This window comes from Schistocerca gregaria, chromosome X, assembly GCF_023897955.1.
Source record: "Schistocerca gregaria isolate iqSchGreg1 chromosome X, iqSchGreg1.2, whole genome shotgun sequence".
NCBI lineage: Eukaryota > Metazoa > Arthropoda > Insecta > Orthoptera > Acrididae > Schistocerca > Schistocerca gregaria.
Genome location: NC_064931.1, coordinates 231,473,484 through 231,487,201, shown reverse-complemented (window position 1 = coordinate 231,487,201; position 13,718 = coordinate 231,473,484). Strand labels below are relative to the sequence as shown.

General features: G+C 37.8%; 1 protein-coding gene across 2 annotated transcripts in view; it reads left to right on the top strand.

Moving 5' to 3' along the window:
* Window positions 1-13,718, top strand: part of LOC126299064 (mitochondrial tRNA-specific 2-thiouridylase 1-like) — a 91,354-nt gene that overhangs the window by 59,571 nt on the left and 18,065 nt on the right. For both annotated transcript variants that reach the window (XM_049990734.1, XM_049990735.1), the window contains exon 5: window positions 866-1,033. In XM_049990734.1, coding sequence (XP_049846691.1) covers window positions 866-1,033 — 168 coding nt within the window. The remainder of the gene's footprint in view (window positions 1-865; window positions 1,034-13,718) is intronic.

The following is a 13,718-nucleotide window of genomic DNA, read 5'->3' as shown; positions in this document are numbered from 1 at the left end:
CTTCTTTTGTACTGGATGGTCTACCTCTTGGTCAATTCCGCATTACATGCGGGTGTCCACATACCTTTGGTGTCCAGATACTTGTGATCAGAGCCTTTTGAAATGTACACACATCAGATTTTGGATTTATTTGGTTCATTATCGATTGGTGTTTTGCTATTCTCATTTTACATCAAATTACTGCGTGTATTTCAGGCACAGGTCATTTAAGGTTTCTTGTATAAAGGGCAGTCAATGAAAACAAGACAGATTGGAAAAAAAGTAAGCAAACTGTTCATTATTTCAAAAGTAATCGCCATAACTGTTAATTGCATCTATCCCACTGTAAGGCAAGATAGTCAATGACTTCATGAGGCAGCCCACATGTTGCCAAGGTGGGTTCGACTATTCTGCAGAACAAACAATCCTGCTGGAGGAACATCCCCAACTGAGCATTATGGCAGAGGTTGAAAATACCGCTTCAGTTGTAAGGTTCTTACAACTAAAGTGATATTTTGAACCTTTGCTATGCTGTAGAAGTTTTTCTGGAAAACCGTTACGTATCCTCCATACAGATCCAATCTCTGCTCATGTGATTTTTTATTTTTTTGGAGCCCTGAGGAAAGACATCTGTGACAGTCAATTTGCTTCAGAAATGCATGCCTGGGTAAATCATAGTTCCTTAGATAATTGCAAACATCTTCTTATGAAGACATTGACCTTGTCTCACAGTGGGGTAGGTGTATTACTGATCACTTGTTAAATAATAAACAGTTTCTTTACTTTCTCTATGTGTGTCATTTTCATTTGACTGTGCCATATATTGATATCTGTTATGGACTTGAGGCAAACAATTGTAATTAATTTATTTTGATTTCTATTTCAGTATGTCAGAGATAAACAAGGTGCATTCGTGGATATAGACACTGGGCATATTGTTGGTGAACATAAAGGAATACACCACTGGACACTCGGACAAAGGTGTCGTTTTGGTGGTTTGAAGAAACCGTATTTTATAGCCCAAAAAGATGTTGAAAGAAACATCATCTATGTGGTAAGTGTAATAATTGTAAAAATGTGTAACATTGTCTACAGGAATAATACTTTTGGATTAGAGATTTAATACTACAGCATGTTAAAGTAATATACCAAGTGATGAAGTGCAGTGTTTTTTAGACAGTGACAACAAAATCTGAAGGACGATGATTTATATCACTGTCTGGTCACCCATGTTAAGGTTTTCCATAGTTTTCCTAAATTGCTTGAAGCAAATGCTGGGTTGGTTCCTTTTTAAAGGACATGACTGAATTGTTGCCATGTCCTTCCTCAATTCAAACTTGTGCTCCATTTAATGATCTTGTCTTTGATGGGACTTTAAACCATTATCTTTCTTCATTGCTTCCAGGGAAAACAACACACTGTAGGATGGCCGCGCATGCGCGCGCGCGCCCACACACACACACACACACACACACACACACACACACACACACACACACACACAAAGAAAGGAAAAGGAAAGGAAAAAAACACCTATGATGTGTTTGGCAATAAAAACGTGTCTTAATATGGACAATTAAAAGAGAATATTAAAATAATTTGTCAGCTATCTGTGGCTGATCGATCACTTTGAAAAGGGGTTGAGGGGGGTGGGGGGACAATCAACCAGCCAATCTGGTGTTATTAAAACAGCACCGAAATAATTTGAAGAGGATATCTGACACCACACAAAATTTCAAAATGTACACAGCCATTATGAGGTTGACACCTCTTCACATAAGATAGTTGGGACACATCTTCCAAAACCAAAAACTGTCCTATTGTCGATGACTGGGTGTTGTGTGATGTCCATAGGTTAGTTAGGTTTAAGTAGTTCTGAGTTCTAGGGGATTGATGACCATAGCTGTTAAGTCCCATAGTGCTCAGAGCCATTTGAACCATTTCTCCTATTGTCAGTAATAAAATCTAGTCAGTTATGATGATGTGCTTTGAAATCAGTATGACCCAACAATCTGTCTCCAATCCCTGGAGGCAAGAGCTGTTGGTCCTGGGGCTGACCTGGGAATGAAGTCATGGAGGTAAAAGGTTTTGTTTCCTGGGAAGATACTGTAGTGCTCAAAAGTATTCTGTAGTTCTGATGTTATGGTATCAGTACAGTTTGCATGCAATCACAGCAGATCATCGTATGTAGCTGTGCCACTCCATCAAGAGCTTCACATTGCTGCAGTTACATATCTAGTAAAAAAGCAAAGTCATGGAATAACACTGTAAATATATATTTTTGTAGCTGAAAAGTATTTTGTAATTTGATTTGGTGGTAGAGTATTCATTAACTATCATTACTACGGTATTCAAAAAGTATTTATTCATTTGTACAGGTAATTAGATGCATGCCTAAACACAAAGAATACTCAGCTGATGTGAGAAAATCTGTTTTGTGTGCTTTGAAAAAGGAAAGAGACTATGGCATATCACATCAACTAATAACTATCTGGAATCAACGACAGAAAGAGGAAGGAACAACAGCCAATAAGCCAAAGTCAGGTCATCCTCGAAAAACAAGGAGGAAGGACAGAATGATTTGTAAGCTGCCGGCTCCTGATCCATGAAAATTGGCTTGAAAAATTAGGGATGATTTGGTTCAGCATCACGGACTGTACATAAATGTCTCTGTTGTAAAATGTAGCAGCTGATTAAAACTGTAGGTGACCATTGCATAAACAACACATAAATGCAAAAAAATGGAAAGAAATATCATTTTTTGAGTGCTACAGATTGGTCTATTGTTTTATGGAGTGATGAAAGTAAATTTAATGTATGTTATTCTGATGGTGTACAGTATATAGGTCACCCAGCAATCCAAAAGGGATGACGAAAAGTACCAGATGCCGATCATTAAGCATGTTGATAGCTGTGTAAAACTGGGGGATGTTTTTCTGGATTCCATTTGATCCTCTAGTTCAAATAGAAGGCAGAATGGATTGTTTCCTGCACAGTGACATTTTAGAAAACAGTATGGTTTTGCATGGGAGAAAGAATATGCCACATAATTGGATATTTCAGCAAGATGAAGATTCAAAACAGCACTGACCATTTTTCACATGAAAAATTCAGAGTTTTGGAGTGACCAAGACAGAGTCTGGATCTAAATCCAACTGAACACCTCTGGGATGCATTGGATCAATATTTTAATCATAGAAGTTACTCAAACAAGGATCATTTTGCTGCTGCCTTATTGGACGACTAGTCAAAACTGTCACTTGACCTGTTACAAGAACTTGTGAATTCAATGCCTAACAGATGTGCAGCTGTGATCAAAGCCCCTGGGTATGCAACAAAATACTGACTTGGTCTTCAGATTCCAAAATATTTTTTTTTTATCATTTCGTACTTAGACCTACAAATAACTTTTTATCCAGAAGAGTTGTTATTTCTGTTTTGATGTAAGGTAAATTTGTTTGAACTAAATGTAGTTTTGTACTAAATGGATTATAATTACATACTTTTCAAGCATCCACTGGCAGTTTTTCCTATTACATACTTACTTTATGTAATTGTAATTAATGTTTTCAACAAAATACTTTTGAGCACCACTGCATTTTTTGTGTTAAAAGTCTTTTGAAAGTCAATTCAGGGAGACATAACATTTTGTGAACTGGGAGGAGATATGCCTCAGCTTTATTGCTTCTTTTATGGCCTGAAGGTTTTGTCTCACACATAGACCTGTGTCTACACTCAGTCAGCAATATTACCCCATGTGGTCGAGAGCACTTTGTGTTCCATTATCAGTTTCCCCTCTCTTGTTTAATTTGTGAATGGGGTACAGGAATTAAACAGTCAGTAAGTATCTAAATGAGCTTGCATTTCTCTGAATTTACCATTATGGCCATTTTGCAAGTTATCTGTAGAAAGTAGTAATATGTTGCTTGGCTCTTAATGATATGTATGAGCCAGAATTTGAATAGTAAATCTCTCAGTAATGCCGACAACTCTCTTTTAGTGCCTGCCATTCAAATTATATGAAATTCTCTGTGATGCTATCAACATACTTCTCCAGCCACTTACTCATTTACTCTGTTACAGCGTACTGAAGGACAAATGGTATGTTATATAGTCCATGAGGGCAAGCTGAAAAATGATGCCTCTGCATTTTTTATTCTGTTCTCAATGTTGTTTGAGGTATTATGTGTCATGCTTATTACGTGGTCAACTTTCCTGCTTTACTGACCCACATTGCAACCCTCTGCTGCTAGAGGGCTCCAAATTGTATTGTGTAACATAGTGCTGTGTAATGTAACTATGTTGCTGCATGAGAAACACTGTTCTGTAATTGAATTTATAACCATAGAAGAGTTCATGCACACATGGAGCATGCTCTCCTTCAGCATGACAATGCCAGACCTTACACGAGCACTGCGACATCATCAACAATCCATTGCCGTGTGTTCACTGTCATGTGCTCATCCTCCATACAGTCCCAACGTGGCCCCATCCAATTTTTGTCTGTTTCCAAAACTGAAGGATCACCTTTGAGGACTGCACTTTGATAGTGATTAAGTGGTGCAAGCAGAGGTAAGACTGTGGCTCTGTCAACAAAATCAAACATTCTACAGTGACACTGTCAGCAAACTGGTCTCTTGTTAGGAGAAATGTGATTGTTGCCAGGGTGACTGTTGAGAAATAAATGTGTAGACGTGAAGAATAAAGATTTAGGGTGTTAAAACAGTTTTATTCAAAAAGATTTCCCATAAAGAATTTGGATGCATTACTTTTCAGCACACCCTCGTACATGCCTCTCTGTGGTGTAAGATGCTAATTGTTTCCTCAGACTTGTCATGGACCTTACTACCTGGCAGAATGATGTCTTCTTTGCTATGCACATAGTTTGAAATGTAGGAATTTTGGTAATATAAACACAACCTGCACATGATTAGTAATCATAGTGGAGGCTTATCCAACATTGTTGTAAGCATTTTTGCCTGTCAGCCTAAGTTTTATCAGCTGCTACTGTCCAAAACTTTTAAACAGTCACACTGCTTGTACCCCATTATTATACAGATGCATTATGCACACACGAGAAATGGTAGGAAATGTTGATGACAGAGGAACTAACTGTAATCTATAAAAAGTCGATACTATGTATTGGGTGGTTATAAATAAAGTGCAGCTGCTCACCGTGATGCAGCATGGGCTGTAATTAGCATATGACAGTGAAACTTGAGATATTCTGATACATTAATGTGAAACTGATTTATGCAGGGAAAAATATAGTTCCAAGTTTGGCCAGCAGTTGCAGATACGGTGCTGTGAATGCAAGAAATATGTATAAAAATGTTTCCATCTGTAATAGATTAGTAACAAGACATGGGCAGAAATAGTCAAACAAGTGAGAAAGATATAATGTTGATTTCATTATTAATCACTGCGTTTACACAATTTGTGCAATATAAGCACTAGAGATGTTAACAAGTGCGTCCATAAAACCAATGTTATCAACAGTTTCTGGCAGCAATTCTAGTGGAATCTGAGCAACGTGCTCCTGTATACTGTTCATCAGATGAGATAGAGACTGAATGTGTCCCTGCTAAATGTGTTCTTTTAGATATCCCCAGAGCCAAAAGTCACATGGATTCAGTTCCGCTGGCCATGGTGGCCGAGCGTTTGTGGGCACTCAGTCCAGAAGTGTGCGACTGCTACGGTAGCAGGTTTGAATCCTGCCTCAGGCATGGATGTGTGTGATGTCCTTAGGTTGGTTAGGTTTAAGTAGTTCTAAGTTCTAGGGGACTGATGACCACAGATGTTAAGTCCCGTAGTGCTCAGAGCCATTTGACCCTTTTGATTCAGTTCCGGTGATGTTGCAGGCCAAATATCTGGGAAACCTCCAAAGTGAACATATTCGTAGAATGTTGCATTAAGCAGATCATTCATGGGGTGAGTGACATGAGGTGCTGCCCCATCTTGCGTGAAAGCCGTGGTTTCCACACACCTGTGCACTTGCAAAGCGGGAATCACATGCTGTACAAGGAGATCTTGATAAAGTGCAGATGTCATGGTACATCTCACATGCCCTCTGGGTGTACTCTCTTCAAGAAGAATGGACTAAGAATAAAGGAGTTTGTGAATGCACACCAAAGTCACATACGGTGAGTGAAATGGCTCTTCGTGTACACCATGTTGCTTAACAGTACCCAAAATTTGGCAGATTTGTGTATTCATTGCATGCTGTATTGTAAAATGTGCCTAGTCACTCCATAGAATATTGCCCGGCCACATGTCATCAACTTTGTTCTGTGCCAGAAGCTGAAGAGCAAATTCAGAATGTTGCTGCGGGTCGTTAGATTTCAATTGCTGTTCCACATGGATCTTGTACATGTACTAGTGTAAAATAAACTGCAAAACTTTCCATACTGTTGATGATGGGATGGACTATTGTCAACACTGCACTAGCAGTAGTACTACCCAGGCACATGCTGCATGGTCATTTACAGCAACAGCAACCTTGTCAAAAACTTTCACTGGGATAGGACGCCTTGCTCTTCCAGGTACCACACTAAGCTCACCCGTGTTTTCGAATTTCATTATATTGTTTAGACTATTTAATGACATGGATCTTTCAGGTGATGATACTCTCTCAATGCAGCACTGTAATTACTGCCATTCACATAAAACAGTTTCACTAACAGTGTACGGTCTGTCTTCTCGATAGCCATACTGTTCAGTCAGCTTGTGGCTTGTCAAATTAAAGTGTGGATGTCATACAAACAGTGTACAGTGACAGATTTGCACACGATGGCTAATGGCTACAATTGGCATAAATGGGCTCTGCATTAACACATTAGCTGCCGTACGATAATTACAGCCCACACTGGACCTTTGGGAGTAGTCATACTTTACTCATAAACACCCAGTGGAAATGCTGGCTGGTGTAAGCCCTCCAACCTCTGCACTGAGTAATTAGTTCTATATGATGTGATAGCTTGATGTCAATGAATTTTTGATATTTGTAGTGAGATGTTGCTGTTTAGTTGTAAACATCTGTTCAAAGTTGCATGTCTGGACAGTGATCTCATAGTATAACTGAGATTACTTTCATTTATCAGACAGATTTGGTTGTATTGCTAATTCTGTAAAAGCAACCTGGCTATAAGCCAGGGTATATCTATCTATCTTGAGTAACCAAAATGTTCCAAGTTTGAACTTTGCCACTAATTAAATTTTGAATAAAAATTGTCAACAATGGTGGTCGAAGACTCTTGGTACATGAGTCATTCTCATTCTGCCAACAACCTTTTCATAGAGGGCAGAGGAGCAGATCGAGTTTCAGGGCAACATTTTGCCTTTGAGATGGGAGACTTCCCTTAAAAGACAGAAGAATCAGCAATAATCAATGACATGAGGGTGCAGAAGGCAACAGAAACCACTACATTAAAGACACTCAGAGTGTGTACACAGGACACATGACCTATAATCGAAAATTGCCGTCATCATCTCTCCATTGGGAAAAAATAAATAAAATAAAATAAATCCAGATTAGTTTTGTATTCAGATCTTCAAGAAGGGACTGCCAAGGAGGAGCTAACCATAAGAAAAAGATTGAACAGCCAATGAAAAGGTAACATACTATGATCAGGAGCATGGAATGTAAGAGGTTTGAACATGGTAGGGAAGTTAGAAATTTGGAAAGGCGAATACAGAGGTTGAGTGTAGATACAGTGCAGAACGGGGGTGGGGTGTCAGTGAAATGGAATGGGAAGAAGATAAGGATTTCTGGTTAGACAAATAAAGGATGATAGCAGCAGCAGCAGCAGCAGCAACAGAAAATGGTATAATGGAAGTAGGATTCATTGTCAGTAGAGTAGGAATGTAGGTTAGAGACAATATTATGAAAAGGATTATTGCGGTTAATCATATAGAGGAGACATTGAGCTGCAGACAGGCACAACGAAAAGACAGGAGTTACTGCGAACAGTTCAGTGATAGGGTTTTTGTCATAAGAATTGACAGCAAACGAAAGATGACAACTATGCTTCAGGTGTACATGTCCATACAAGCAGAATGTCAATAGACACAGAAAGTACACTGGCGTCGAAAATTAAAGCACAAATGGAAATTTTGCAAGATTGAGTTTATTTTGCCACAAATCAGTATAAACAGTTGATAGCAAAGTAGGAACAATGTAAAGAATACAGAATGTATATAGCTGCAACATGCATAATAGTAGATGAAAATGTTTTTAGATTTTTTCAATTCAACAGATTTGCACACACATTCTGACAACTGGTTGATGTGCTTACTATGGGGTGTGACCATCCCTGGCAACAATGCAGGCCTGACAGTGATGAAACACACTGTGAATAATGTCATCAGTGTCATGTTGAGGCCATAACGCCCTTCTTCCTGTGGAGCAGCTTGAGTCGTTGAGAGTGATTAGTGGATGCTGACATATTGCAACTTGTATCCCTGGTGCATCCCTGATTCAAATCAGGAGAACAAGCAGGCCACATAATGCGCGCAGCACATTCCATTTCGAGAAAACATCAACTACTCGTGCTATATGAGGTCAAGCATTAGCATCCGTCAGTACAAAGTCTGGGAACACAGCACCTTGTAACAACCATACATAAGGCCCCAAGTCCTCATCATGATGCCTTTCAGCAGTTAAACTTTTCTGAGTCACCTGTACAATTTCATGAAGAGATGTTTGAGTGATCAACATCATCCCTGCCCACACCATTCGCAATCCTCCTCAATATCAGTCTCTTTCCACAATGTTTGGATCTCGAAATCATGCTCCACATTCCCCTCAGATCTGAGTCCATTGAGAACAACTCTCCAGACCAAATTGGGACTCATGTATGAAAGGAACTTTTGTCCACTGTTTGATTGTCCAGGTGGCATGTTGAGCAACTTCGTTCTAGACGTTCCCTTTCGCAAAAACACGTCAGAGGCACACATACAGCAGCTCTCTGACAATAAAGTTGTTGAAGCATTCTCTACATCATTTGCTTTGATACAACACATCCGGTGGATGCTGTGAGTACAGATGCCAGTTGCTGTGCAGTACTAAGGCAGTACCATCATGCCCTTTACAGCCACATAACGGTCCTCTCTTTCTGATGTCACATGTGGTCGGTGCTGTCCTGGTCTTCGTGATACAGTTTCAGTCTCTGTAAACTGCCACCACATCTGAGAAACAACAGAACAATTCCTGTTAAGCCATTGGGCCACATGAGTTTGCTACTGTCCTGCTTCTGATATTCCTATGGCCTTCCACTGCAGAGACTCTGGTAGGCATCTTCTCTGTGCAGTGCTGCACAGTCTGTGACTTTTTTCACAGCAACTGTGGATGTAGGACTACCCACCAAACACTCTGCATTTGATGGTTGCCCTGACGTCATCATTGATGTGGTTTCCCATTGACTGAAATGCCATCTTCCATGTAGAACATGATCATACTGACATCTGTTGACAGTTTGTATAATTATATCATGAATTAGACACAGCATGGGAAAATAGCTGTTTGTTGATTTAATTTTGGACACCAGTGTATATGAGGGCACTGAATTAGTAATTCAGTAAGTAAAAGGAGATGGCGATCTAATAATCATGACATATTGGACAGCGAAAGTAGGGGAAGGAATAGAAGAAAGAGATACTGGAGAATATGGGCTTGGTAGTAGGATAGAGAAGAGAAAGACTAATTGAGTTCTGCAATAAATTTCAGCTAGTAATAGTGAATACACTGTTCAAAAATCATAAGAGGAGGAGTTATACTTGGAAAAGACCTTTGTTACGTTGGCTGTGACCATGTGTATGTCTCAGCCCAGGAAACTAGAAAAACTTTACAGGGTATATACATGCGATATATCTCGAAGCTGGACATGTGCATTTTGATCGTCTCAACTCTCATCATATTTGCTTATCACCAACAGCAATGGCAAAGAAGGAACAATGTTTGAAAGACTGTGTGTGTGTGTCTTCTTTTTGGAATTAAAAAAAATCTCAAAATGTACCCTGTTTAACCTTTACCAGAAAAAAATATGTATTAGTATTTATACTGTTCGATTTTTAACATAGCTGGTGCCCATTCCTCACGTCAGGGTAAATTAGAACTTGCAGGTATTTTTTGCAACATTCTTTTTTAATTTTCAATAAAATTAAAAAAGGAAAATTTCTACCAGAAAGTATACAGGTCAGTATTCTAAATGCTATGACTTCTAGCATGGTCATTGTTCCCAGTTGATATTCACAGGTCTTAGAGATACATCACATACAGAGGGGCACACACTGACACTGAAGAACTACACAATTACTCATTTTTATTTACATTTCCTTAGTTGTCTTTCAGTTTAAGCTCAACGATATTTATATCATAGTATTGGCCCTGACACTAAAGAAACAACAATTTATGCTGCATTTTGGAACCATAATTTTTGATTTATTGCAACATATTTTTGGCACTGTTCTGCAGGCGTAGGCACTATATTCTAATTAATTTCTGAAAATAAATGCATTTTTATGCATGGGCTGCTCAAAATATTCTTCTTGTCTCCCTTTACATTTATGTGTTGTAAGGTTAGGATCTTATGTCCTTGTTCACATAGGAATGAAGAGTTTTAAGTCGTAATATGACAATTCATCTGCAAACTGACAAAAAAAGATTGTTAATTTTAAACCAAAGAGCATTTATTTGGTTAGAAGAGGGCTTGTGTGTGACAGATATGTGTCGTATTGCGTATTCTACTGTTCTATATACTCGAAGCACCAAAATACGAAGTTCCGTTTTTCTTTATCTTTATATACTTATATATTAATGACAGCAGATACTCAGATGTTACACTTTTTTATTTGGTCAGATCGTTTGAGCAGTATGTGGAAAAAAAAAATACTAATAATAAATTAACTTTTCAATTTCCCAAGAAATTTGTAATTTTAGAGAAGTTGAAACAGCACACAAAATTTTCTGTTTTTTTGTTCTAGTAGGAATAAATTCACCATTGCGAATTGCCTTGCCTTTATTAATCTGTATTTTAGTGTAAAACTTGCTAAAAAAAGTTGGAATATACATTTCATAGACCACAATCACTGATTCAAAGCAAACATGGAAACCCATGTAATCAACCAATACAGTTGAAAGCTCTGTAACAACACAATCAACCAATGATATCAGTTGACATCTGTCGAAAATAATCTGATGACCGACATCAGTTGCACTGTGACCGAACCCTTATTAGTGCATGGATTTAAATTTTTAATTAATCAAAAGTTCATATTCACAGTGTCCTGGTCTAGTGGTTTGCGCTCCGAACTATCAAGCCGAGGGGTTGCTGGTTCGAATATCACGGATAAATATGGGTGTGATAAGCATGAGCATTTACATCAGTAGCATGGATTTTTCTTTGTATTTAAGTATGTGTATTATGCTGTCTAGTTGCCATAGTGCAAGCTTCGGCTTAGTTTGGGGCTAGAGGTGGTTGGTGTGATTGTTGAAAGATTTATTTGTTTATTATCTTTTCTGAAATGTACATAATGGCTCCTGTGAGACTAAACCCCATCTGGGAATATTTTTGGAGAAACAGTGACAAAGCAACTGGTAAAGTATGTAGTAAATCACGGTCTCTTGGTACTGCCTTAACAAAAACACAGACCATTACAAATATTAAAAATCATTTGTCGAAAACTCATAAAAGTGAATGGTCAGCTTATTGTAAGACAAATGAAAAACACTAGAGTTTGATCAGAAAAAGATCTAGATACAATTAACTCTTCATAAGCGAAAAGGTAGTCAAACAGTCTACTTTACCAGACACAATTAAGGAAAGAAGAAAAGAAGTAGCTCTGCCATGGCCTGATAATCATCTGATATTGTTGTGAATCGATAAAATGTTATGGATCTCATTATCGTTGACATGCTGCCATACAATGTTGTTGAAGGAGATTTTTCATAGGCTCAATTTGACTGACCCTGACACGCCATCTAGGTACAGAAAAAAGTCTGAGAAATACTTTAGAATGACTTTAATGCCAGCAATATATGGAAAAGGGAAAGTTGTACTACTTTTAGAAAAGGCTGGATGGGCAGCTTTACCACTGACATATGGAGTAATCCAACAAAGACCTGCTCATTTCTGAGTTGCACAACACACTTCATTAAAGGCCCCAAAAGGGAAAAAGTTATACTGACAACAAGTGTCTTGAAACAAGATCACACAGGACAGCATATTTCACAGAAACTTAACCAAATTATTCTCTAATTTAATTTAACAAATAAAATCCACATGGGTATCTGTGACAATGCTTTTAATATGTAAGCAGCCATGTGTTGTGGAAAATTTGCTTATATTGGATGCATAGCTCATATGCTGTAGCTAGTTATTCATGATGATGTATTCAAAGACACTGCTGTAATTGATATAATAATAATAAAAAAAAAATTCAAACAAGTTTCAAGAAACATGCGAGTTACCCTAACAGGTTTTGATTCTTGATGAAGAAACCCACTGGAATAGTACTTTTTTAATGTTGGAAAGACTCATAGAGCAAAAAACTGCTGTCAATTTATGCACGTCAGAACACAGTGGGATAATAATCCCAACTGCAGAAAAAGGATACAAATGAGCTACTGTATGATAGATAGATAGTACTTAAGTGCTTTCATCAAGCAACACTTGATATTTCAAGTAACTCTTCATCAGTACCTTTAATAATACCATTGATTGTCATGCTTAATTCAAAATTGACTACAAAAGATGAAGGTACTGAAAACATAAAACTGTTCGACACAGTTGTGTGAGACTGTTAACAGCAGAGTTTCGTATGCAAGAAATACTCCACATTTATTGATTGCAACACTAATAGATATGTTTTAAAATGAAGTATTGGACTAGCGATGAAACGGAGAACATGAAGACTGAAATATTATCATTTCTACAACAGAATGGGTCTAGGTCAAGTCAAATAGCTCGTATGGACTTAGATATTGATGAGCCTAGCCCTTCCTGTTCAGCGTCAGGTGCAGATATCGAATATGCATCCTCATAAAATGGTGATGATTTATGGAATTCAGGTGATAAACTTGCATTACCAGTCACAAATGGTGAAGAAAATCTTAACATGTTATTTAAAAGAACCGTTGCTTCTGAGGAATGTCGACACCTATGAATATTGGGGTTCTAGTCCATGTACTTATCTAGGCCCAATTGCACTTAAATATTTATCTTCTCTGCCCACTAGTGTTCCTAGTGAACAATTGTTCAGTGCAGTGGGACAGATATATGCAGACAGACAGTTGAAGGTGATGGGTGTAAATGTGGGCAAATTCATATTTTTAGCTTACTACATAAGTTTGTTTAACTTCATTTATTAATTTTTTCATTGATAGATATTAAAATGCTAATGGAAAGTTAATATTCATTTGGCTTTTATTATGTATTTTTCCAATTTTAATTGTTAAAGTACTTTTTTTAAGTAAATAAATAATATAATGGACCTTATTCCAAAGTGTTGTTATTTCTGACAGTTTGCAAGATAATTTTAATCATCTCATTAAATTGTTTATATTATATTTAAAAAAATCATTATTTTATTCACATTTTGCCAATCTGGAATGGAATTTCTTGGGGAAAAACCTTCGGCTTTGTCTTCAGCTGAAGTTTAAGGTGATAGCTGATTAATCAGCTTTGGCTTCGGTCAGAAATCGACCTTCAGACAGACACTGTTTATCAGCTTGAACTACAGAA